This window comes from Scylla paramamosain, chromosome 5 (genome assembly GCF_035594125.1).
Source record: "Scylla paramamosain isolate STU-SP2022 chromosome 5, ASM3559412v1, whole genome shotgun sequence".
Lineage (NCBI taxonomy): Eukaryota > Metazoa > Arthropoda > Malacostraca > Decapoda > Portunidae > Scylla > Scylla paramamosain.
In genome coordinates, this window is record NC_087155.1 from 15983223 (window position 1) to 16008191 (window position 24969).

General features: G+C 39.6%; 3 protein-coding genes across 6 annotated transcripts in view; 1 reads left to right on the plus strand and 2 right to left on the minus strand.

Annotated features, from left to right (window-relative positions):
• Positions 1–1105: 1105 nt before the first annotated feature.
• Positions 1106–8723, minus strand: LOC135100587 (ubiquitin-associated domain-containing protein 2-like). Its single transcript, XM_064003627.1, has 8 exons — positions 8589–8723; positions 5749–5879; positions 5416–5498; positions 5068–5217; positions 4461–4629; positions 3933–4163; positions 2355–2415; positions 1106–2211 (listed from the first exon to the last, which is right to left on the minus strand). Exons 1-8 carry the CDS (start codon positions 8626–8628, stop codon positions 2069–2071), a joined length of 1008 nt encoding a protein of 335 aa, XP_063859697.1. The 5' UTR covers positions 8629–8723; the 3' UTR covers positions 1106–2068.
• Positions 8724–9444: 721 nt separating this feature from the next.
• LOC135100589 (uroporphyrinogen-III synthase-like) lies at positions 9445–11774 on the plus strand. 2 transcript variants are annotated; one of them, XM_064003631.1, is made up of 3 exons: positions 9445–9652; positions 9699–9716; positions 10881–11774. In XM_064003631.1, the coding sequence occupies exon 3, from the start codon at positions 10955–10957 to the stop codon at positions 11711–11713; it is 759 nt and encodes a 252-aa protein (XP_063859701.1). In that variant the 5' UTR covers positions 9445–9652; positions 9699–9716; positions 10881–10954; the 3' UTR covers positions 11714–11774. The 2 variants fall into 2 exon arrangements, with proteins under 2 accessions (XP_063859701.1, XP_063859702.1); XM_064003632.1 differs by lacking the exons at positions 9445–9652; positions 9699–9716 and adding an exon at positions 9723–9859.
• A 1778-nt stretch (positions 11775–13552) lies between these two features.
• LOC135100588 (uncharacterized) overlaps positions 13553–24969 on the minus strand; it is a 37086-nt gene continuing 25669 nt past the window's right edge. For all 3 annotated transcript variants that reach the window (XM_064003628.1, XM_064003630.1, XM_064003629.1), the window contains 4 exons: positions 18619–18744; positions 17966–18138; positions 16085–16254; positions 13553–15954 (listed from right to left, as the gene is read on the minus strand). In XM_064003628.1, the coding sequence (XP_063859698.1) occupies positions 15894–15954; positions 16085–16254; positions 17966–18138; positions 18619–18744 (530 nt within the window). In that variant the 3' untranslated portion in view covers positions 13553–15893. The remainder of the gene's footprint in view (positions 15955–16084; positions 16255–17965; positions 18139–18618; positions 18745–24969) is intronic.

The following is a 24969-nucleotide window of genomic DNA, read 5'->3' on the forward strand; positions in this document are numbered from 1 at the left end:
TCCAGAGCTAACTGAAAACTCATGGTACACTGTGCATATGACTACTGTGCATATATTTCTTAATGCTGCAAAACATTTTAGCAAACTATGAAATGTACATAATTTCAAGTTACCTTACAAAATGTTTAATGATTCAAAACTTCAGAGCAATAAACCCTCAGTAATGTTTATAAATGGCTCTCCAGCTACCATGTCAGCCACTGCCGGCCACCAGCACAATATACACACAGCTCTGTAAGGCTTTACTTGTCAATATGAGTTGTTTAATTAGATCATTTCTAGTTTCTAGTAAACTTAACAATATTCATGGGTATCTGTGTCTTTAACTGGAAGAATTGAAGGGTAACACAATATTTCCTCAAATATGAATAACAAGCTTGCAAAATGAAGCCTGAATCATTTAGTTGTCTTAGTAAATATTAAGAAATGGTTTCAAGGAAAATTCCACAATAGAAATCACAATGCACTGTAATTCAGGGTTCTTCAAAGTATGGGTTGGGACTCAAAACTGGGTTGCCACATCGTAAGCAGATACATGAACAATAATTCAAAATTAGTAGTATGTATTTACCAAGTTGTGGTTTATGGAAAGACGAGTCAAAGCTCATGATGTCCATCTCAATATCTTGTGTGTGTGTGTGTGTGTGTGAATCAGTTTCCATATCAAGGGTATAAAGGTACAATATAATTGACATACTAGGTTGTGAAGGGAGTATATAAAATCAAACTGGGTCATGATAAAAAAAAAAAAAAAAAAAATTGAAGAACACTGAACACAAGCAAAAAAAAATGCATGTATTAATACAACCTTATGTGTGTGTGTGTGTGTGTGTGTGTGTATATATATATATATATATATATATATATATATATATATATATATATATATATATATATATATATATATATATATATATATATATATATATATATATATATATATATATATATATATATATTGTAGTGACAGCTTTAGTAGCAGAAAACAGTTGGGCAAAGACATCAGTAAATCATTATGACATAAAAGATAAGGTAATGCTGGTTCAGCAGATGGCTTGGGGTACTAACCTTTCTTTTAGTAGTACCATTTATTATCAAACATGAGTAATGTTTTCATCAATTTATTTAGATTACTGAGAGTTTACTGTGTAAAACAAGATTTCACGCTGAGTTGGCACTGATGCCATCCAGTAACTATTATTTAGCTATTCATCATACAAATACTCATTCCAAACAAAACATGCTTGGTATGTAATGCAAATAAATATATTGAGTAAATATAAATCCTGAGTTCTTGAAAAGACAGAGAACACAGACTTGCACAGAACACAGCAAACAAATGAAAGGGAATGGAAAAGTACAGCAACAGAAGTAGCAGCAAAACCTGCCAGAGTAAGCACACAGTTCTGGATCACAAAATCATTTGTCTTTCATATTCTTGGGGAGACAAAAAGAGGAAGTCCAGGAGTGTTTCATCACAAACAAACACTGCCAACTGGTGAGCAGCAGTGTGGGAAGTGAGTGCACCTATAATCCATTCTTATTCTCTTACTTACTCCACTTACTATAATACTAAATATGTGGACACCCATCCACATGGCCATAAAAAAGTATAAACTTATTGTCATTTGAACTTCCTCTCTTAGCATGCTGTGACTAGCATGAACACATATGTGAAGTATGTAGCTACCTGGAACTCAACAGATTTTTTTGGATAGCAAGACTAAATACAACTGCAATGGTGCAGCAGTAAATAAATATAATAAATAACTACACATCACCAACAATTTTCATCCACCTTAAAGGTAAATGTAAACAATAGGAAGAACAATGACTCAGTCAGCTGGAGCCCAGCCAGCAGACCCAAGACAACGTGAGTATCATTCTATATTACACTGTTTCTGGCTGAACATCAACTCCCACTGCTTCAACACAGGTGGGTAGCTTTGGGCTACAACATAATTCTTCTACTTGCTTAAATACAAATTTTCATGCAAGCAGCTTTCACACAGGACACACTGACGCATGCATGCAAGCACTTGTGCACACAGCTACAAATTCACATTTATCATGATTCCTGAAGGAGTAAATGTGTGGCAGTGTTGACATCATTGTTGCATGTTTGCAGGGCATTGATCACTCTTTGGCGGTCAAAGCCCATTTCTACAAGTGTCTGCACCTGCTCCTCTGTGGGTGGAGGGTTTGGATGGGCTGTGGGGAAACAAACCATAAAAAACTAGTGGGCTGAGAGGTGGAAGATGCTGTGTGAAAAATATATTAAGTATTGTAACAAATTTAAGGGAATTCAACACCATTACAATAGTTTTCTATTGAATTAAAGAAGACAAACTTACCTGGATTATTTTGTCTTCTGCCAATGAAGTTTTGCATGAAAGGATGTACAGCACCATTGGCCTACAAAAATCAGAGATTAATTAATAAATAAAAATAATGGTTGCCCTTTAAATATTCTAGGATAACTGCTACTTCTCCTAATAAGGGTATGCCAAGGAAATTCCAATGCATTTATCAACTAGGTGAAAGCAGGAGGTACCATCATAGACATATGAGTTGACTACACATGTTTAGCTGGGACAGTATATGTGACAGCAGTGTTTAGGGTTTTAAAGATAAAACAAACCCTCTCTTTCTCTCTCTTGGGAATGGGGAGTGTTCTCTCTCTCTCTCTCTCTCTCTCTCTCTCTCTCTCTCTCTCTCTCTCTCTCTCTCTCTCTCCTCTCTCTCTCTGTGATGGGTGTAACTAAGTGGATGGGAAGAGGAAAGTCATTCCTGCTGGCTTGTGTGTGTGGGTGGGAATCATTGTGAGGTGTGAACACACTTACAAATTTGACATGTCACACTTGGGAACTGAAAGTCATTTGGGAAAATATGGAAGAAAATTTCCTCTAAACTCCCTCATTTATTTTGTACTCTCCTATGTCTTATTCTGGCTAATTTAATAGCACAGTGTCAACTAGTAGTTGGTAGAACGACTGGGTGGATAATGTCAGTGGTTGGAGGGTTTGTGGCTTGGTGGGTGGCACTGAAGATGGAGAATAAATAAATAACTTCAGATTTTCTAATAAAATTGCTCTGTGGAGACACACACACACACACAGAGAGAGAGAGAGAGAGAGAGAGAGAGAGAGAGAGAGAGAGAGAGAGAGAGAGAGAGAGAGAGAGAGAGAGAGAGAGAGAGAGAGAGAGAGAGAGAGAGAGAGAGAGAGAGAGAGAGAGAGAGAGAGAGAGAGAGAGAGAGAGAGAGAGAGAGAGAGAGAGAGAGAGAGAGAGAGAGAGAGAGAGAGAGAGAGAGAGCAGCTACCTTCATCCCTGTATGGTTTTAATCTAAAGGATTTGTTTATCTTTAAAATCCCAAAACGCATATGCCCAAATGGTGTAGGTGACTCATTTGTGTACTACAGTACTTATTGATGTTATTTCTATGACAAAACTATTACATTTTTCATTACATGTTGCAGAGATGCATCATCTCTATTCTTTCCCTAATTAATAGGAAATATCTTCAATTTCTGGTAAGTTCTGAAACTTCCTGCCTGCTTCTGTATTTCCTCCTTCTTATGACTGGAATTCTATCAAGAAGGAGGTTTCAAAACACTTGTCCTCTATTTTTTTATAATTTTTTATCTCTGTTTAGGGACTGGTGCCTCAATGGGCCTTTTTTCTTAACTTCTGTTGCCCTTGGCCAGTACCTCTCTTACAAAATAAATAAATCAATAAAAATAAATAAATAAAACGAAACAAATATCTCAAGCACAGCACAGCAGTCATGTGCCAAAAAAGGCACATGATTGATAGAACTAATTTCACTTGAATGTCTTAGAAACCAGTGCACCTGTCTCAAGTTATGCAGACACAATTTGCCAGCAGCTCAGGAAAGAATCATGCAATCATCGAGCAGTAACAACACCTACCCCTGGTCTGTTACGCATCTCTCTTGCTCTGTTCATCATCATCTCCTGTTCCCACATCTCAATCTGTTCTTGCCGCTGCAATTCCAATGTGGCTCCTGCCGGTCCTTCTGGTGGGGGTGGGGATGCCAGGAGGCGGGCCAGAGTGGCTCGGGCACCTCGGGCCAGCCAGCCAGGCACCCAGGGCACCTGCTGCACGTACAGGATGTTATAGCGGTAGAAGATCCCAGCTACCTGCACCAAGAAAGAGAACAAGTAGGTAAAAAGGAGGAACTTATGTTACTTAAATATGAAAAAGTAGGCAAAACACATGTTGGCTGCTATTCACAAGTTTGTAAGTGAGAAAAATAAAGGCTAAGTAAGCTGAGTAAGTAAGTAAGAGGGAGGCTGCTATTCACAAGTTTGTAAGTGAGAAAAATAAAGGCTAAGTAAGCTGAGTAAGTAAGAGGGAGTTATGCTGCTATTTATGTACAATTTTTCCCAAATCTTTCCCCTCAATATGATGCTAAGAAGTTACAATGAGTTTCTTACAATGCCTGCAAATGCTGATATGGCTGTTGCAGCAGAGGTGGAGCACACTTGAAGCCCCAGCAGGTAGGTGAGTGTCTTGCCGGTGATGGGTATCCCCAAGACACTTGTCTGAGCCACACGTGGAATGTCAAAAAGGTAGTTGACAAATAGAGGAAATATCACACCATACCTGAAAAAAAAATTTGCTGCATCAAGTGTGTGCTAGACAATATCTATTTATCTATATACCAGGCTGGCAATCCTGCATAGGATGGCTCATACAAAGCAACACACACTTATATGCATATCATTCACACTCTTAGCACATCAGCCACCAGTGGAAAGTCTCATGGCTCACTGTACTATACCCAAGGATCCTGGCACAGCACAGCTGACCACATGCATCTACAGCAAGGCCTGGTAGTATACAATGGTTTACCCATGCCCCTTCATAATCTATTGATCTAATGAGGTCTTGCAGGCATACAGACACAAATGTATGTGACTACAAACTGTATAACAATAGTTTAAGCACTGAAGCTTCCTAATTCTAACTTCAGACCCCATTCTCTGCAGACAGATGACAGGACAGATTACTTGTTACTGCATCATACACAAGATGACTTACGGCCCAGGTGGCAGAAAGCCCCCTGAGTGGAGGTCAACAGCAAACCACTGGAGGACAAGGATAGTGAGGACCTCCAGCACTGTAGTGATGACCTGGGAGGCCACAAGGAAGGAGGCAAACTTGTGTGACCCATATCTTCGTTCAAACACTCTGTAGTGATACAAAGTACTTGCTTAGAAAAGTTTGTGCAGACAGATATGTTTGGTAGGTATATCATTCATAACAATAATTACATTTATCTTTCAATATCTGACAAGTGGTGCTGAGAGGTTCCATTGGAGGTGTTCTTAGCAACTATTACCAGACACTGAGCAATGGGTAATGCAACTTAATTGACTTCAGCCTCACCTGAAGTAATATATTAATAAAGAACCACATACAAGATCCTTTGTATCAACAAAAGATATTTTTGCTGAAGCTATTCGCCAAATCTGAAAGATAGAATAACAGACATTAGACAATTTTCAGTTTCTAATGCACAATATGATATTTAGTTTAAATTTTAATGATGAACGCCATAAAACACATGAATCATCTAATATCCTCAATATTCCAATAACTGTAATGACAAATTAATGAAGACAAAAGTTTCTGCATGCAAAGTATTCTCAACTCTAGTGAGTTACAATGACTCCTGACACACAAGTATACAAAATGGCACTGCACAGCACTGTGACAGACCTCTCCTTTCAGGAAGACATCTGGCAACTTGCAGATGAGGTATTTGCGGAGGTGTGCAAGCAGCGGCACGTTGAGGGCAGTGCAGGTGAGGAACATGCATCCCATCAGGCCTTTGCTCACTGGTGCTTTGTCTGCAACACAACATGCACATCAGCTACAGCTTCACCCTCTGCTGGCTCCATCAGTTACCTTTGACTTCTGATTCTGTATGAAGTTATTCATTCATTATCCAGAACTAAGAATGAAATGGCCCACAAGAACTTTAGATTTTTTCCTGCGCAGAGAGGCTGCTTGAGACTGTGACATCTCACAAGCTGCCATCAGACACAGGAAAGCAAGCTTGTACACAGCCTTTTATAATAATGACAATGATGATAGTCTGAAAGTTAGTTATTTGCTATCTCATTACATATGGTTATTATTATAATAATGACCTTTCCCACTTGTTGATTACTACCACATAATACAAGCATGAGACATTTTAACAAACAATCGCCTCAATGAGTATTTTCACTATGTACTTCTTAAACAATGACTTTTGAGCAGATGACTTCACATTCACATCTTCCTGGGAACTACTGATATAAGCAAACTAAAATCTCTTCTGCAATTTGGTTAAGTTAATATATATATATATATATATATATATATATATATATATATATATATATATATATATATATATATATATATATATATATATATATATATATATATATATATATATATATATATATATATATATATATATATATATAATTAAATGAAAATCTAACCTCTAGCCTTACCTAATCTAACTAAACTAACCTAATGTTATCCTCTATAGTCACATACACCCAGCTGGAATGAAAATATAATAAGAAAAACTATATCAACACTACTATCAACTTCTGACACCTGTGTGACAGCTCTCCCATGGCCAAGCACAAGGGTAGGAAGACATGGCATGTGGGCAAAATTTGACCAGTCAGATATTTTCCCGATTCATGCCATAGATGAAAAGAAACACAATGAGATGATTTGACCACACTGAAAGGATGAAGAGTCATGAATCCGTAGGAAAAGAAAGTGTATGTAACAGAAACCGAACGTGCAATCAATAGGAAAGGAGACCCACTTGAAAAGTGAAAATACAGTAGAACCTCTGAAAACAAGCAAGTCTAAAACATTAATTTCTCCAAATCTGAATGGTGTACAGATATTTTTTATTTAATAATGAACATGAATTTTCCTCTGAACATGAACATGCTGCCTCAGCCTGTTTTAGTGACATGTATAGAATACATATGTAAAATATGGATTTTGGGGGGTTTATTCCTTGAATATTATTTATGGATTTTGAGAGTAGACTGTCTGGCAACAAACAATGTTTGCAGCAGTCCACCCACATCACTTGATGCTGGGACACGTGTGCTGTGTGCTGTGTCTCCTGTGGTGTTATAACTTACTATTTGTGTGCTCTTTACCAATGCCTGCTATGATGTCAGACAAGCTGATGGTTCCTGGCAAGAGGATGAAGGATTTCATCACCATTGCAGTGAAGACAATGGCATGAGAGTAGCAAACAGCTGATTGACCTTGCAAGGATATCTGCCTGGTCATCCTTCTGTCTTTATTACTTTTTATTTCACTAATATTTTCCCACATAATACTTTTAATAATGTTCATTGCTTGGAATAATCCCTCTTTTATGCTAAAAATGACCGTTATTGTGAGTGTTGTGCACATTACAAGGAGGATTAATTATTGTTTCTTTAGTATTTTTTATGGACAATTTTGCTCAGAATACAAATTTTCATGATACAAATCGCCTGTGTGAACTAATTCATGTTCAGAGGTTCTACTGTGCAAGGTAAAGGCATACACGTGTGAAAAAGGTGTTCATAGAGCCACAGCACTTGTGTGTGGCCAGTCGCTTGGGACATGTTTCCAGGAGTGAAGCATCATAAAGACAGATTAATATATGGACTGACAGCGATATATTCTGAAGTCCACTATCACAGCAAACAGTTCAGACACACATACCAATCTCTTTTCTTTCCCTAACCACAGCAGACTTGGGGGCCTGGTGGGAATCTAGGGTTTTTTGGGGTAAGAGTGAAAATCAGTGAAATTTATCTTTTTAACCTAATCTATACTTTCATGAACTTAATGGTACTGGTTCTGGTGGTGTTTATCATTTATTACTGTTATATCACGCATAACTAACGACTGTATATGGGGAAGAAGCCACACAGGCTAATATAACCAAGCTCCTAAGGATAACATTAACCAGCTTTTAGTGCACTGCCACCTCTATTGCAAGATGACAGCCACACAAACTAATGGATCACACCTTCTCTGAAATATGACATGTACAGAATTCTTGAGAGCAAGCTTGAGCCTCTATTAAGGACACTGACAAAATGTTGATGCTGTGGTGCAACCCATACGAAGAAAATTAGGGAAGCTACAGGAAGCCATTAAGCCTACACATGCCAGTCCCTATATGAAACACCTGCTTCCACCTACCATCCTCATCCATAAATACGTCTAACCTTTAATAAATCAGTCAAATATTCGTAATAGAAAAGGCGGTTGTGAGGGTAAGGTCCTGTGAATAACAAGAGAAGCCCTGAATAAAAATCATGTCATATATTTGCATGGATGACGCAAAATGATTAAATTTAATAACAGTATTAGCTTGTGGGTCACGAACCTAACCTAATGTCCACCACAGCACCACTTCCCCCCAGAACCTGACAGCTACTATGCATGTACTGCCACCACCACCACACACCCTTAGGGGCATCCCACTCTCACTCACTCACTCACACTCTCCCTCACAGCTCTCCACTTACAAAACCCTGTCGTGCTGTACTGTGAGAGGATGGTCGCCATGTCCCCGTCAATTGCAGCACAGAATCGTGTGTCCCGGCTTGCCTTCTTGCTCTCACTCACTCCCTCACACTCACTCCCTCACTCTCTCTCTCCCTCCCCTGACATCCCCTCCCTGCCCTCTCCCTCTCTCTCCCTTCGTCATCAAAATAATCAAATATATGCTTGTCAGTGTGCTTTATGTTGTATTGTGGTCTTATTTTGCTTTATTTTTCGGTTATATAAATTAGACTACTTTTTTTTTTAATATTCTTGCTGTAAAAAAGCAGACGTGGTTTTTCTAATACCAGTTCACACTTATTTAATTAATACCTGTTACAGTCAGCTTAAACCCATGGAATTGACTGTTTTCTATTTATTAATGTAAAAAAAACTTTGTGTCAAAGATTTATTTAATAGAGAAATGAAAACATAATTATGGTGTCATTTGCCACAAAAGAGGAAAACGCGTGTAAAATTTTTTTTTTTTTTTTTGTTCTTGCATGATAAAATTGATTATTTTTTTTGTTACATTTACATAAGAATATAATCTGGTTGCTGTCTTATAAAACAGAGGCATATTAATGCATGGAACTCTGCAAATTGTGCCTCATTCCTGTTTTTAACTTTCTATTGGGTATTGAGGATACTGATGGCATAGATAATTAATCCCTTCTGTAGAAATCTCCATAAAAACAAAATGTATCTCATTTTTATTTATTTTCTGTTATGTATTTTCAGGATACTCAAGTTACCTAATAGTTTTACATTCTAGTAATAATAACAGAAATAATGATTTTTTCACTATAAAAAATTATTACTATCTAATGTATAGTCGGCCTGTCACCCAAGGAGTCTAGACAACTCGCTGTCACCCCTGCACATCACAGACCAGCAGGTCTTGATCAGCTGACTGCTGACGGAGCCAAGACGGCACGGGTCAAGAGCAACAGGACGGGGACAAGTCCGAGTTGCCTTGCCGGCGTGATAATAAGTCTGAACACAGACAGGGGAAGACAGGGTGGATAAGAGAGATAACAGTCCAAACTCACACGAAGGAAGGTTGTCACAGAGGCGAGGTGTCTAGGTAGCAGTCAGTGGACACAAATGAGGTGGGTAGGTGTGAGTGAAATGGAGTTACTGATATAAGAACATAAGAAATAAGGGAAGCTGCAAGAAGCCATCAGGCTTACACGTGGCAGCCCCTGTATGAATCATCGTGAAGTCAATGTCTTATAAACTGGAGACCATGAAGGTAAATCTCACCAATAGCGTCTCCGTAGGTATTCCATTGCCGCCCTTCTCCAGAACAAATAAGCTTGGGGACCTAGTGAAAAGTGGGTTTTAGGGTGGGGGGAAGCCAAATTATGCTAAATTTGGATGTTCATGAAAAAGTCTTAAGGATGAGATGCCATATTTTGAAAACAAGGAATTTCTAGCCTAATCTAATTGGGAGGTTCGCCACCCCCATGTATCCCACTTAAAGGATACTAACCTAACTAAACCTGGAGCTTTGCCCCCCCTGGATCCCCCCTAACGTAATTGGGAAGCTTTGCCCTGGACCTCCTTAAGGACACTAACCTGACCAAACCTTATACCTTAATAGGAATTGGAAGATCCAGAATGTTGTTGGTCAACCTCTTCCTCATCCTCAAAGGGTACTGGCATCACAAGTATTCAGCACTCAGTTCATTCCAACAAAACACTTTGCAATCTTAAGAATTGTCCACCCAAGTTGTCTTGCTTATGGAACTGCACAATGAAATCTCAGTATTTAAATTTGCTTGCACTGTACTCGGCTACCATTGTGACACTGAGCACTGTTGCAGTTAGCTGGCTGACTGCCATGGTTTCTATTTTTACATGTGGTGATTAACTGAAAATGATTGATACATTGGCTGGAAATAATGTTTAATGACATTCTAATACACAATTAAAATGACACCTCATCATGCCATACTGGAAGCCAACATACTAACACACGCATTACACTGTATCCCTCCAAATGACTCTCATCAGCATGGACTTAGAATTTGTGGCGCAGTGCAAGACAGATCATGTCACTGTAAGGTAACCATGAGTGACCCCAAAACAAAATCCCCACACACGTATTGTACAGTGAGTGTTCATTTCCATATTCGAACAATTTAGCTGCTTCATGATGAGTCACTATTGGTAAGATTATCCGTATTTTTATTTAATGTCTAGGTTAAGTGAAAGTCCGTTTTCTTACAGGGCATCCAGGAAAATTAGTCCATGACACCTTTTTTTTGCAGGTTTGGGTGGTGACAGCCAGCCAATGAAACAGTGCTGTGGATCTGTTGACCTGTAGTGCCTGTAGAGGAGAGTCATGAAGACTGTGTGGCTCCTTAAGTCCAGCGAGAGCAGTGATGGGCGCTACAGAGATGCCCTGACTGAGGCTGGGTTCTCGGCAGTAGTGGTGCCAACACTCTCCTTCCAGTGGTGCAATGAGAGGGTTCTGAGGGACGCCCTGCAGAAGCCACAGGACCACACAGGGATCATCTTCACCAGCCAGCGTGCAGTGGAGGCAGTGGCAGAGATCTATGGCAAGCTGGAAGTAAGCATCCACCATCAGTGGAGTGAAAAAAAGGTGTTTGTCATTGGTGAGGCAACACAAATGGCTGTGCAAAAACTTCTTAAGCTGCCAAGTATTGGCCAAGAGTCAGGCAATGCCCAACAGCTTGCCCCGATCATCATCAGGGAGACAAAACCATTTGACAAGCCTCTACTCTACCCATGTGGCAGCCTAGGACGGGACGAATTACCAAAGCTGCTGGCACAACAGGACCGTGACTTCCGAGCCCTCACCACCTATGAGACATCCCCACACTGCAATCTCCGCCAAACTATACAGAAGCTCATTGCAGCAGGTCAGATGCCTCATGTTGCAGTATTTTTCAGCCCCTCAGGTGTTAAATTTGCCCTGCCAGTGTTTGAAGAGCTCAAAGTTTCCACAACAGGTGTGAAAATTGTTGCCATTGGCCCTACCACCAACACAGCCCTAGTAGAGCACAAGCAGCTTGTGTGGGGAGTGTGCCCCTCCCCAAGCCCTGATGGCCTCATGCGTGTGCTTGCTGGTGTCCATTAGATGCAGCTCAAGGGAATTATAGGATTTGTACATTTTTTTTCTATTAAACCCATGAACACAGGCCTGCTATATTTTTATATAGTTCCTTTGGAATATTACTGTAAATACATATTTGATAAAGATGGAATTATCAGTCTGAAGGAAAAGACGTCTCATTACCACTTAACTGGCTGCATACATTTACAAGAGCCAGTATGTATTATACAGCTGACTATTAATAACTAGTGAAATGGCTAGCTATTCAGCAGAGATTAGATTTCAGATAAGCACAATTATCCTTGAAGACTTTAGAAAGCATCTTATGAAAATATGATGTCTCCCACAAATAGATGCAATGCTTACTGCAAATCCTAAGGTCAAGTTCAAGATGAACACATTGGCTTTAAACACCATGTGACCTTTATACCCAATTATATCACAGTCTATCTAAGATCTCTTGTTAGCTGTGGCAAACCTAACTGGATGCCTTCTGGTTCAGAGTCAACATTTTGAAGAACATTAATTACCATTAATCAATTTTACATGAGTAAAATTCTCTCCATACTATATACTATATTCATGTACTGGAAGCACTGCAACTTTGGGAACTAGAACACTTGGTTCATAAGAGTATAAGAAAAGAAAGACTGCAAGACCAGTTGACCTACACATAGCACCAGGAAATTAAGTACAAGGGAGTGCATGGACGAAAGGACTCCTTTTGCCACAACCATTCAAGAAACCACAGGCTGCAATGTACCATTTCTTGTCAAAGAACATGGAACTGAAAACCAAATTCAAGAAACCTCAGTTGATAACAAAGGTTAATACCATTATCAAAGGCTGAAATCATATGTATACCTGCAAGGCAACATTGATATAAATTAATCAGTCTTAAACTATGGCATTCTTGTTTTTTTTTTAGCTGGGTTGCTATCACACAGATAAGCCTAAACTTGAGTTACCCTATTACAAGCAAAAAGGTGTGCAAGACAGCAACTCAAGAACAGAGCCAAGAAATGAAAATCCAAGAAAATAACTTAAAAATTGCCATGAGCTCTACATTATCCTGATGACCCCCAAACCACTTAAGTGTGCCTGGTACTCATGTCAATTTGTTCCTGTCACTTGTGTAATGATTTGGAACACTCCAAGAGATACATAGATCACCTGTCTCATTTGGGCAATTGAAGGTACCCAATCTGAGCAATGCTTCATGAAATAATATTTGTCAGTTTCCTGAATGGTTAGAAACTGTTATTAATAAAATGTAGTTTACAGAGCAATATGGAGATATACCTGCTCACAGATCTTCACTTTGCAGCACAATTTAGTAAAAAAAAAAGCACAATTTAGTGAAAAAAAAAAATCCTTACCAAACCTGCTGTTCTTATAATCAATAGCAGCACTTTCCAATTTGAAAAGCAGTATTACAAGTACTACACATATTCATAGTAATCCATTTGCCTTCCCTCCAAAAGATAGCGGATTACCCCCCTTCTTTGTTCTGTTTTTGCATATACAGTACAGTACTGTAAATAGAAGATGCCTCATGTATTGCACAATTAATAACTCCCATAACACACAAATGTCATTTTTATCATCCATTGTCATATGCTTAATATGAATTTTTCACCATTTTATACTGTTGTAAGGACCCTCTGTACCAGTGATCATGCCTCACATCTGATGCACACCGGTTGTGTTCATTGCATGTATGTAGGACAGGAGTGAGTGCTGCTTGCAACCAAAGAGAAGACTTCATGTATACATTTGAACACAAGAAAACTTCTTTATACCAAATAGGTATGACTCATAATTGACACTATGATTTAATGTGATAAAGGATAAAAATCACAGTGCTCGGAAAACATTTATATACAAATATTCTATAAACAACATTTAAGTTACCTGTCTTGAAAAAAAATACTGACCAGATAATATATACAAAGACTTGTACAAATGTCATATAAACATTTTTTGACTAACTTTTGATATAACAGACAGTTTCAGTGCTAAATAGTTTATCTTAAACCAGAAAACTACACACTGGATAAAGTACCATAATATATTGAAACATCATCATTAGGTGTATAAAGATGACTCATTACAAGTTTCATCTTTAGTGTCAGTCACTCATAAACATACTAAAAAAAAAAATCCACCAATTCATAAAAAAAAAATTGGTGTTGCAAAGTTCACTCAAGAAATAACAAGTAGTCAGTACATATATATATAATGTTAGTACAGAAGTATACAAATTTTGTTACAGTTGCTCTGCAATTGACAACTGTAAGAACAGCCTTCACAGTTTGATTTAGCTTTAAGCAGACTTTATAATACATACAAAGTCTATTCGTAGTGAGAGAAAGACTTTGCATTAAATACAGTCTTTACTTAGTGTATTGTGCCAATCAAATAAACTACAGAAAAATTATATAAAATAATCCTATTAGTTATCTATACACTCCTTATCTCCTGAAAAGGCAACTTGTCTTCATGAAAACACATGCATGTTTACCAAACCATGGGAGAGAAGAAAGAGTAAAACATGGTTATGAAGAAAATTGAATGGAAACCTTTGGTAATTGTGGGTTAAGATATTTGCAACAAAGAACAGGGTCTAAACAGAGTACAATTTTCAGATCTTAAACAAATATTTTCTTATTAATAACATTAATACAATGTTCTTGTGAAAATTACAAACTGAAGTGAATGTTGTGGAAATAAATCTCACTCATCAAGACTGCCAGACAACTTTGAAACTCTGTTTCCTTTACTCAGACCAGAAATTAATTGCTCAAATGTATCTAAATGGAAGCCTCTATGGTGGCTGGAGAGGGATTCCATGGACAAGTACCACATTGGACAAAGACAAAAAAACAAGAGTGGTTAGACAGACAAAGATACACAGATAGAAAGGGATAGATGAGTCAAGATGAAGCTTTAGGATGAGGAAGTATCTACCTTGGATGTTTAATGTGGGCCCACAACATATCTGTAATGTTTTCCTCACCATATGCCACTGTATGAACTGGTGTCCATTATCATGAACAAATCTAGCAACAGACTATAATTACCTATGTAACTGTTAACATTGATAGATATGAAGGACTTCTCAAACACTAGCTTGCAATGTTGAGTTCTCTTCCAAAAAACACTCACCAAAGGGATCATGAAGACGAAAAGTGGTGGTGCTCAATCTTATGGTACATTTCAGGAGCAGAGTTTCTTTGGCAGTCATAATGAATGACTCAAGATCTCTCATATTTACAAAGTAACTCTCCTGATATGAAATGACAACAAATAAGAATGAAAAACTCCCACAGTCCAAAAGAGCACTTCCTTGTTATCAAGCCACACATTTTACTCCCATCAAGTGTATGTACATGCTTATTCTACAAAGGGATTGATGAATAAATCTTTGGTCAATTTGATGGTAACATGTTTAACACAGACTATGGTTACAAAAGGAGACACTGTAATGCAAACTTACTGACTCCCCCAGAGAGCTGCTTTCCCAGTATCACTGTTTGTACAATACTTAGGAAAACAACATAGAGCTTTGCTACTAGAGAACATCTAAGACTAGTTAAGGTGATGTGGTTGCCAGAGTAAATAATCTACAATTCCTTTACATCAGAATCATAGTGCATTTACTCTGGTGGCTGCCTCCCAGCTAAGGCCTTCTCCAGGACTGTCCCAGAAAGCTATGCACATCCGCACACATACACACACACATCAATAGTAAGAGTACTGAAAACTGTTCATTAGTCTTTTCTTGCCATGGGGAGTTTAGCAAAGTTGTGCATATGGAAGCCAAAATGTATGGGTGTAATACTACTAGCTTTCTCATAAGGCTGCTGGGCTGTCAACCCATGGCACATGTATTGATCACATCAAGAAAACTGAGCATGTCATCCTCAACATCTCAAATAACTTCACATTGAGGTTTTTTTTAGATTTTTCATGGTGTATTATTATCATTTTGAAAGATGGCTAGCAACAACCCATTGCTAATAAGAAAAATATTACTAACAATTCACTGCCAGAAGAAACAATTGTGATGTTTTGTGCTTATATATATACAATCTTGGTTTTGTTTTAGGAATAAGTTCAGATTGTTTTGAAGTTCTGATACAAAAGAATTACCCTTCACACATCCAGTACAAGTGAAGCAGTTTGTCCACCACGATTCATCTTAGACCTTCTGTTCTTGTGCCCCGTCCACCTGGTCCATCTCATCCTCCTCTCTGGCATACCTGGGAACGCAAACATGACATACAACTTGCAGCAAAGCCATCCAGTAAAGTAAATTATCACATTTCTGAGTGGCACAAACAACAAATATATTGTCAAGATAATTCCAAAAAGTCAGTATTGCAAACTGACCTTGATATTTTGAGGCGGCGCCACATGTTGATTCTGGATGCATAGAGTAAGCAGATCACAGCATGCAGGAAGGGGATGACACCAAAAATGGTAACAAACATAATCCCTATGGTGCTTCCCGGCTGTGTCCAGTCCATGAAGGGGTACAGAGCAGGGCGACCCAAGTAGTCCTGAAAAAAAATGTCGGACTTTAGTCAATGATTTCCTACTAAAATAGCATATTGATTGGCTGTGTCACTGTAATTATTTATTATGACTACACGTAAGAGACGTATTTTCATAACTTTCTTTCAGACATCAGTAACTAGCTATTAAAGGTAAAGATTCAAATTATAAACCATATGTGTACCAATGAAGACAAATATGGTATCAAATACTGCAGGGTTTGTGGTATGAATCTTCTTAACCAAGGTAATGCCATTGTTTATCGTCTGTGTGATATATAAAGCCTTCCTGGCTGCACCATTTATAACAGGAATCTTACCTGGGTTCCCCCCAAAAAAAACATATCAGTGTAAAAGGGAGGTAGTCTAGACAAGATATTATGTCTTGTGTCACTAGGATTATTAATACTGAGGAAGATATTCTTAGCCCTCTCACTCCATCCCTTTTAATTTCCCTTTTTAGGCAAGTTCATTCAGTTTGTAGTAAAACATACCAATCTAAAAGGAAGGTAGTCCAGACAAAATATTATGTCTTATCTCACTAGGATTACTAATACAGAGGAAAATGTTCTCAGTCTTCTCACTCCATCCCTTTTAATCGTTATTTTTAGACGTACAAAGAACATAATGCAGTATTTTTCCCCCTACCTGCAAAAATTAAATAAAAAAAAGTTGAGAGAAAGAGCACTGACATTACAATGTTGGCTTTTTCAGCTGCATCTCTGCATGATGAAAGAATGGTACACATGGTAAGCCTGTGTCAGCTATGGGATGAGGGACTAGGGGAGGGCCACAACTCTCAAAGGGGGCTGTGAGAGCAAGGGATGCAGGATGGTTGGGTGTGGATGATAAATACCGGTGGAGGGGGAGGTGATCCAGGAAGCTTTACAGTACTACTACTATCACTGTCACAGCAACACAGGTTTGTATACTTATTTTGCTATTTCAAAGTTTGTATCTTTACACACACACACACACACACACACACACACATACAGTAAATGTTAACTAATAGTATCTAATATTATTAAAGAAATAAATACAATTAAATATATCAAATCGAAACAAATAAATAAGAAATAAAGGATAATAAATAATTTAATTAATCAAATAAATAAATAAATAATGAAAAGTATGTTTTTAACACTAGTATCATTACACCTGAAGTTTAACATTTTATTTTTATTTGTCACATTCTGCCGCAAATCAATTGTCTCTGAATAAACCAATTCCCATTCCAACAAACTCTAATTTACTACCAAGTCATTACAGACTGGCCTCCTAAAGGTGACAGATCCATAAAAAGAACAACCAACATTTTTTTTTATGAATTCCACTGTGTGTGTGTGTGTGTGTGTGTGTGTGTCTGTGTGTGTGTGTGTGTGTGTGTGTGTGCCCACACCCTGAGAATTACGCTAAGGTATGAAGCAATATACTGGACTATATGCAAGAGAATCCACAATCTTGATAATGCACACAAGTTTCTATAGCGAATGTAGCAGCTTCATATACAACAAACCAATAAATACAGCAAAAAAGGAAAACTAGGCAAAACCCACTCACCAGGCCCCCCAAAGGGTAGTAATACAAAAAATAGTAATACAAAAAAAAATAAGGAAATTAGACAAAGCTGCAAGAAAACACCAGAGCCTACACGTGGTAGTCCATGTTAGTAAATGAAAATACAACAAAAAATACAAAGGCAAAGTCCACTCACCAGGCCCCCGCAAAGGTAGTAGATGAGGTTGAAGAAGACATAGGTGAAGACAAAGATGATGGGCTGGTAGACGTGCACGAGGCGGCGTGGGGTTGCGGACACTGCCAAGTCCAGAAGGATGTAAAGGGCGGGCATGATATGAGTATTGATGCCGATCTCGTTCAGCGACTCGTCTGTAGGGATAGGCACGGTGTTGAAGGATGACAAGCACAGTGTATGTACTCAGAAATCTGGGTGCTCATCTGTGCGGATACACATTATAATAAGAGAAGATACACTTTGGACATACTGCTCAAAGCATTTACTCTCGGCCCAACGCGAGTCACCATATCTTCAGTTTTCACCCCTGGCTTCCATTACCAAACTCTGGAACTCTTTGCCTAGCCCTGTTTGTCCACATTAATTTCTTTTGAACACTCCATAACTATAAAGACGCCTATGAAACTATATTTAACCATTTTCCGTTAACTTTTTTGGGTGAGTGGGAACCAAACCACCTCCACGTTTATGTCACTTGAACTACTCTATTTTATAAACACCCCACCAGAACAAAACTAAACAGCTTGACTGGAATCCTTTTTCTGTAAACTTTGAGGCGTGCAGGCAAGCAAACAACAGGCACACCTCCCTTCCGTGCAGCACCCTCGACTCACCGCTCCTGTTAGGGAACACCACGATCCAGTAGCCCAGAGCGACGAACAAGTGCACAGGGCCCATGATGTTGGACAGCACCCACGACACCTTCATCAGCCGCGTCATAGATGGGTACACCACGTCACCTGTGCATACAAAGGCAAAAGGAACTATTATTTGTCGTTTCTTTTCAATACTTTTCAATACACAACTTTCCATATTTAATTCCTCCTCTCTGCCGCAATCTTCGTCTTTACTATCCTACATTTCTTACTTCAGATTATGTTATATAAACACAAACAGCCTCGAAAAACCCAGCAGGTTTACTGTTGTTTGACCTTTCTATGACACGTATTCTGAAACGCTTGGTTTTCTCACCACGACTGTGGAAAAAGACATGTATAGCCGAGTTCCCAAGACTGTTTCTCCAGTGAATATTGTCGAAATCCCTAATAGGCCACGTCACTTCAACTGAAGCCTTTAAATAGTAATAGGGATACGTTCAGAAATGTTTCAGAATATGGATCTTTGCCCTACATACGCAGTTACTCTCCCCACTCACATCCCTTGCCAGTACTCTGCAAGGAGATCGATCATGTCAAACTCAGTGAGAACAAAGAGGACACCAGCGAAACACAAAACACGAGAGAAATGTAAAAACGTCCAGAACGAGGGTAGGCTTTGAAACGCTTGGCCTCTCGTAAGAACTGTTTTTCAAAGGGCACTAAGTTGTTTGGTCTGGTTTTCACGAATGTCTTTTCTATTGACGATCCTGAGTCTTTGTTAAACTATCACTAAAATCATGAAAATCATACTGTAATGACTTGAAAACTCTTATAACCTCCATTAAGGCCCGTGTAGAGTTGTCGAGATAGATGTAAAGACTACAAAAGTAAATACAGAGATACAAGGAATTACTAAAACACACAGACACACACACACACACACACACACACACACACACACACACACACACAAGGAATTGCTAAGAAAAAGACACAAGGGATTACTAAGAAAAGATACAAGGAAAAAAAAAAAGACAAGGAATGACAAAGGTTACCTGGAATTACTAAAAAAAAGATACAATGGATTAATAGAAAAAAAAATAAATACACAAGGGATGACTAAAACGATAACAAGAGATGAGAAACATTCCTCACGAAAGAAGGATGAGGCTTTTAACCCCTAAAGGACCGCGCGGGGTAAGTATATCAGTCCCGCTAGGGCGGGGGATATGGGGAAAAACGTGCAAAATAGCTTATCTTTGCATGCTCAGTACGCCTAACCTACAATAAACGAGTGAAAGAAAACAATACTTACCCCACAATCAACTCCTCCTCTTTTGAATGGTACCAACCAGAAGTTTCTAGGTGCCATGGTTACGGAGATATGACGAGTTGATTGAGGTGGTGTTGCGGTGAAAGTGAGGGGGCGCGTCCGATCAGTGATGGTGGCTCTGGCTTAGTAACGCAGAAAACGGGATCTATGACCTTTTTTACCCTAATTGTACTGGGGCCTGGTGTACTAGGCCCTGCAACAGGTTCAGGTTGGGCTGATTGCTGGGCTGGTTGCTCTGGTTTTGGCGGTGACAGCACTTCATCATCGGTGGTGGCTGTGGTGGTGCTGGTGCCCCTGTCTCCTGCATCATCAGACCCCAGCACATCACTGTCCTCACTCTCAATAATCGTGGAGACAGTGATTTCTAACTCCTGTTCAATGCCACTTACACTTAGAGGCCTCCTAGCTGACGTGGAGGGCCTAGAGTGGATGGATGGAGTGGAAGTAAATACGCGCGGGGGCGAGTGCACCAAATCGGACGAGGCGGAATCACTTCCATGATGACCAGCCATGACGAAGGCTAGCGGGGAACTGACAACCCTTCCCATCCTAGTCTTAATCAGTGTTGCCATACACTTGGCTAGAAAATCGGGCGGAAAAACGCATAATTTGGCGTTATTTACAAAGAGACGTCGATCGACGTCCCCGGTCCTTTGAGCCCAAAACGTCGATCGACGTCCCCGGTTCTTTAGGGGTTAAAATTTACATTCCTTACAGAGGCATAGTTCAAAGAGGGATCTGATAGAGGTATTCAAGTGGCATAAAGGATATAGCATGAGGGACAAACACTTTAAAATACGCTTTGTGGATTCCTGAACAGACGCTGGAGAGAGAGAGAGAGAGAGAGAGAGAGAGAGAGCTACATAAACAGTACATCTCTCTCTCTCTCTCTCTCTCTCTCTCTCTCTCTCTCTCTCTCTCTCTCTCCCTTGTCCCGTCCCATCCCCTTGTGCATTCGCCCCACTCAAGACCTTGATTGCACGCAGCACGGAAGAGAAGTTAACTCAAATTTACAGCCTGGGTTATACAACAGTGACTTCTTGCCCTGGCCTGGCGTGGCTGAGGCGTTGCGAGGTTCTGATGTACTGTGCCGTGTGAAGCGGACCCATTCTGTCGCGCGGTGCAGGGTGGTGAAATGTGGTGTGATGCAAGGTTCCAATATGATTCAATCGTGTCTCAATTAAACGGCACTAGCGGAGCGAGATGGTGTCCTTAATTAACGCCCCAGCCTCTCAGTACGTCCAGGTGTGGTTGGGACGTTTGGGTTCAAGCAATTCAGGGTTTATGTGTTAGTGATACGACTACGTTATTCAGAGAGAGAGAGAGAGAGAGAGAGAGAGAGAGAGAGAGAGAGAGAGATGTCATACCCTAGTCGCTCAGGTAACTATGTGGGAAACTTCTCTGTCGTGTTCGCTGCTTCAGATTCACGATATTCACAGCACACTGATTCACGTGCCGCATAATGTGTGGCATACTGGAGAGAGAGAGAGAGAGAGAGAGAGAGAGAGAGAGAGAGAGAGAGAGAGAGAGAGAGAGAGAGAGAGAGAGAGAGAGAGAGAGAGAGAGAGAGAGCGCACCGTCAGGATGAACTATTATTGTATATACTGTACTGTAAAATGCAAGCGCTAAAAAAGTAAAATAAAATACAATAAAAATAAATAAATCTGCTGAAAAGCATAAAGCTAAATGTCAACAAGTTTGATTCACGATGGCAGCGGCGCGACACAAACGCATTTATACTTGACAATCAAAGCCCTGTGAAAATGTAAACAGTTTCATATCCGTGAATAACATTTTTACACATCATAGCGTTTAGTTCTGACTGAAGAAGATAAAACAAATAAAACAAAGCACGAATCAAAACGTTGACAACAGTAACGATCATGAAAATGTCGTACACCAAGAAACACAGACATGAAATGGCGAAGAATATCAAGAATATGCGAGAATAAAAATGGAAGGAAGGAAGGAAACAGAGGAAGGAAGAAAGTAGATGGAATAAACGAGGAAGGGAGAATATGAACATGAAAACTGGTAGGTAGCAAGATTACAAGACTATCGAGGGAAGTAACAAGATTCGGTGTTGGGGACGCAAAATGATCGTGCAACATAGAAACACGACAAAAATGTGAAATGGTAGAGTAAGCAGCATTTCCAATTAGCGCAAGTATCCGAGGCTGGCGCAGGGAGGAAGCTCATGGTCCGGATGCCTCAAGACAGATACGCAGAAGTGTGTTTCAATTTCCACCAAGGCCGCTTTGATCGCAGGAACCAACGAATAAAGAGATAAGGTTTCCACAGTACACTTATCAACAGTCTTCTTAAAGGGCAAGAGATCTTACTATTATTTGTTCTTCATTTGTTTTTTTTTCTGTGTCTTTTTCCGCAGTATGCTTATCAACAGACAACTCGTAAGGAACAACCAGCCTACTGTTACTTGTTCTTCATTTGTTTTCTCTGTTGTTTTCAAGTCTACAGCAGATATATCATACATGAGTGTGCTGTGGATATTTCGAGTAAACGAGATGCTGAGGTGGAGTTTTCGCAACGGAGGGACAAAAGATGTTGGGATATTTCTAGGCAGACGTGTGTTCGCGAGTGCCAAGGAAGTGTGTAAGGGGAAGGACAAGCGATGCAGAAACATGAAACTCACACGGGAAGTTTGAAATCTCAGTGACGTGAGACCGCACTTCCCACCTGTTAGTTTATCGCATCTCCTATCTAAACTCCGCACGCTGTCATGCCGACACACAACAAAAATTTACGAAGAAAAATAAAGTCCCTCGGAAGTGTGTAATTCATAAAGTCTGAGGGAGATACGGGAGTCCGGTGAGATAAAGTTGAGGAGCGTCTCGAGGCTTCCCACAAGACACATGGCGAAACTGTATCGTCCGCCCGCCACAGTTTGCCTTCCCCAGGTTTTCCGAGTTACTTATTTATCGACCAACTTGCGAGACGGGATAAACAGCTGGCTGGGACGTGAGGTGGCTGGCTGGCTGGCTGGCTGTCTGGCTGGCTGAATGACTGGATGGTTGGCTTGTTGGATGGTTGGGTGGAATGGATGGTGAATGAATATGTGTATTTGTTAGGTGGCTAGTTGGATGGATGGATGAATGTGTGAATGGGTGAATGGGTAGGTGGCTTGATGGTTGAGGGACTGGATGACTGACTGGTTGATTGACTGGTTGACTGGCTAAGTGGGTAGGTGACTGGCTGATAGCATGTGCGGCTGAACGGTGGCTGAGTGGCTGACTAGTGGCTGGTTGGCTGGCTGTGTGAGTGGATGGGTGGATGACTAGCAGGGTGGGTGGCTGTCTGTCTCATGATACAGATTTACATGGTGCTGAACACTCTACAACGAGTCATACTACATAACAAATATTCACCTTTCTTTTTTTTTTTCATATTTCACCTCCGCTCTTGAAAAATTACCTGAAACGCCTCTTGTTATTCCTCGTCTTAATGTAATTACGTAACTTTTCTCTTTCAATCTTTTCATTTTCGACACTTAACTGAACATTTTCTCCGCCAAATTTGCTTCTTGGCGCTCGAAAGTTTACAACCGCCGCGAAGGGGAGACAAAAGTGCGCACAACACGGGCGATATATTCACATCGGAGAGACGGAAGAAGGGAAGATTCACCCAAGTTTGCATCGACACAAACCGACGAGCACTGGACGTGACATCACACACACACACACACACACACACACACACACACACACATACCGTCTTTGATTCCTCCGCTTGTGACTCAGAAAGGAGGAAAAGACGCGCAACATATATTACCAAGATACAGAGAGAAACAGAGAGAGAGTTCAAAGAATACAACTACGTCTCCGCATATTCTTTCCTTCTTTTCCTTGAGTCACGTAGTATGTATAGCAAAGCAGAGCCGCGTTTCCAAGTCAAGACTCCCTTTCACACAGCACACGTACGCAGCTAACAGATATGAAATAAACTTTTAAAATGCCTCTGAAAGTGTCACATTAATAATAATAATAACAACAATGATAATAATAACAATAATAATAATAATAATGATAATAATAATGTGTACTAGAAAAAAATGAATAAAAAAATAAAGGAAGATGCTTAGATAAAAAGGAAATACGTTAGTAAATACATTAATTAACATAATTTGTATACCAGTAAGATAGACATATTCGCAAATCTTTAAAATACGTAAAAAAATTACATAGATACATAAAAATATAAGTAAATTAATACAAAAGACGACTGGTATGAGAGAGAGAGAGAGAGAGAGAGAGAGAGAGAGAGAGAGAGAGAGAGAGAGAGAGAGAGAGAGAGAATATTTAAGAGGATATTGCCAGGCGGGTGATGCTAAATACCAACAAAGGTAGCGATGCAAATGCTTACAGGTGGTTCAAAACTGATGAACCACGGGGGAGCCACGGAAGGGTGCTGAGGGGGAAGGTCCTGAGGGAGTGAGGACGAGAAGGAGAGGCTGATAGGAGCAAAAAAGGGTGAGAAAAGAGAGCGATGATGGCAGTAAGGGAAGGATGAGTGGATGGAGGGATGGAGATAGTAACTGATGGATGAATGGATGAAAAGAAAAATAGAGGCAGTAATAAATGAATGAATAAATGGAAGAAAGAAAGAAAAGAGGGGAAAGAAGGAAGGATGGAAGGCGGGAAAAATGCAGGCAGTAGTGTATGAATGAATAAATGGAAGAAAGAAAAGGAGGAAAAGAAGGATGGATGGAAACAGTAATAATGGATGGAAGGATGCATGGTTGATAAAAAGAAAGAAAGAAAAAGAAAAAGAAAAAAAGAAAAGAAAAAAAAATGAACGAAGCACAGAGGCATTCAGTAATGGATGAGAGAAATTATTCAAGAAAGTAAGAAAGGCAGGAAAAAAAGGAAGATAGGAGCAACACGTAATAAAGGAAGAGCAAATTAACTGAGGGAATAAGGGGGAAGGATGAAAGCAGTACAGGAGAAAAAAGGAAGAATGAAACAGTAATGAAAGGAGTGAGAGAGAAATGGAGAGTAAAGAAGGGAGGAAGAGAC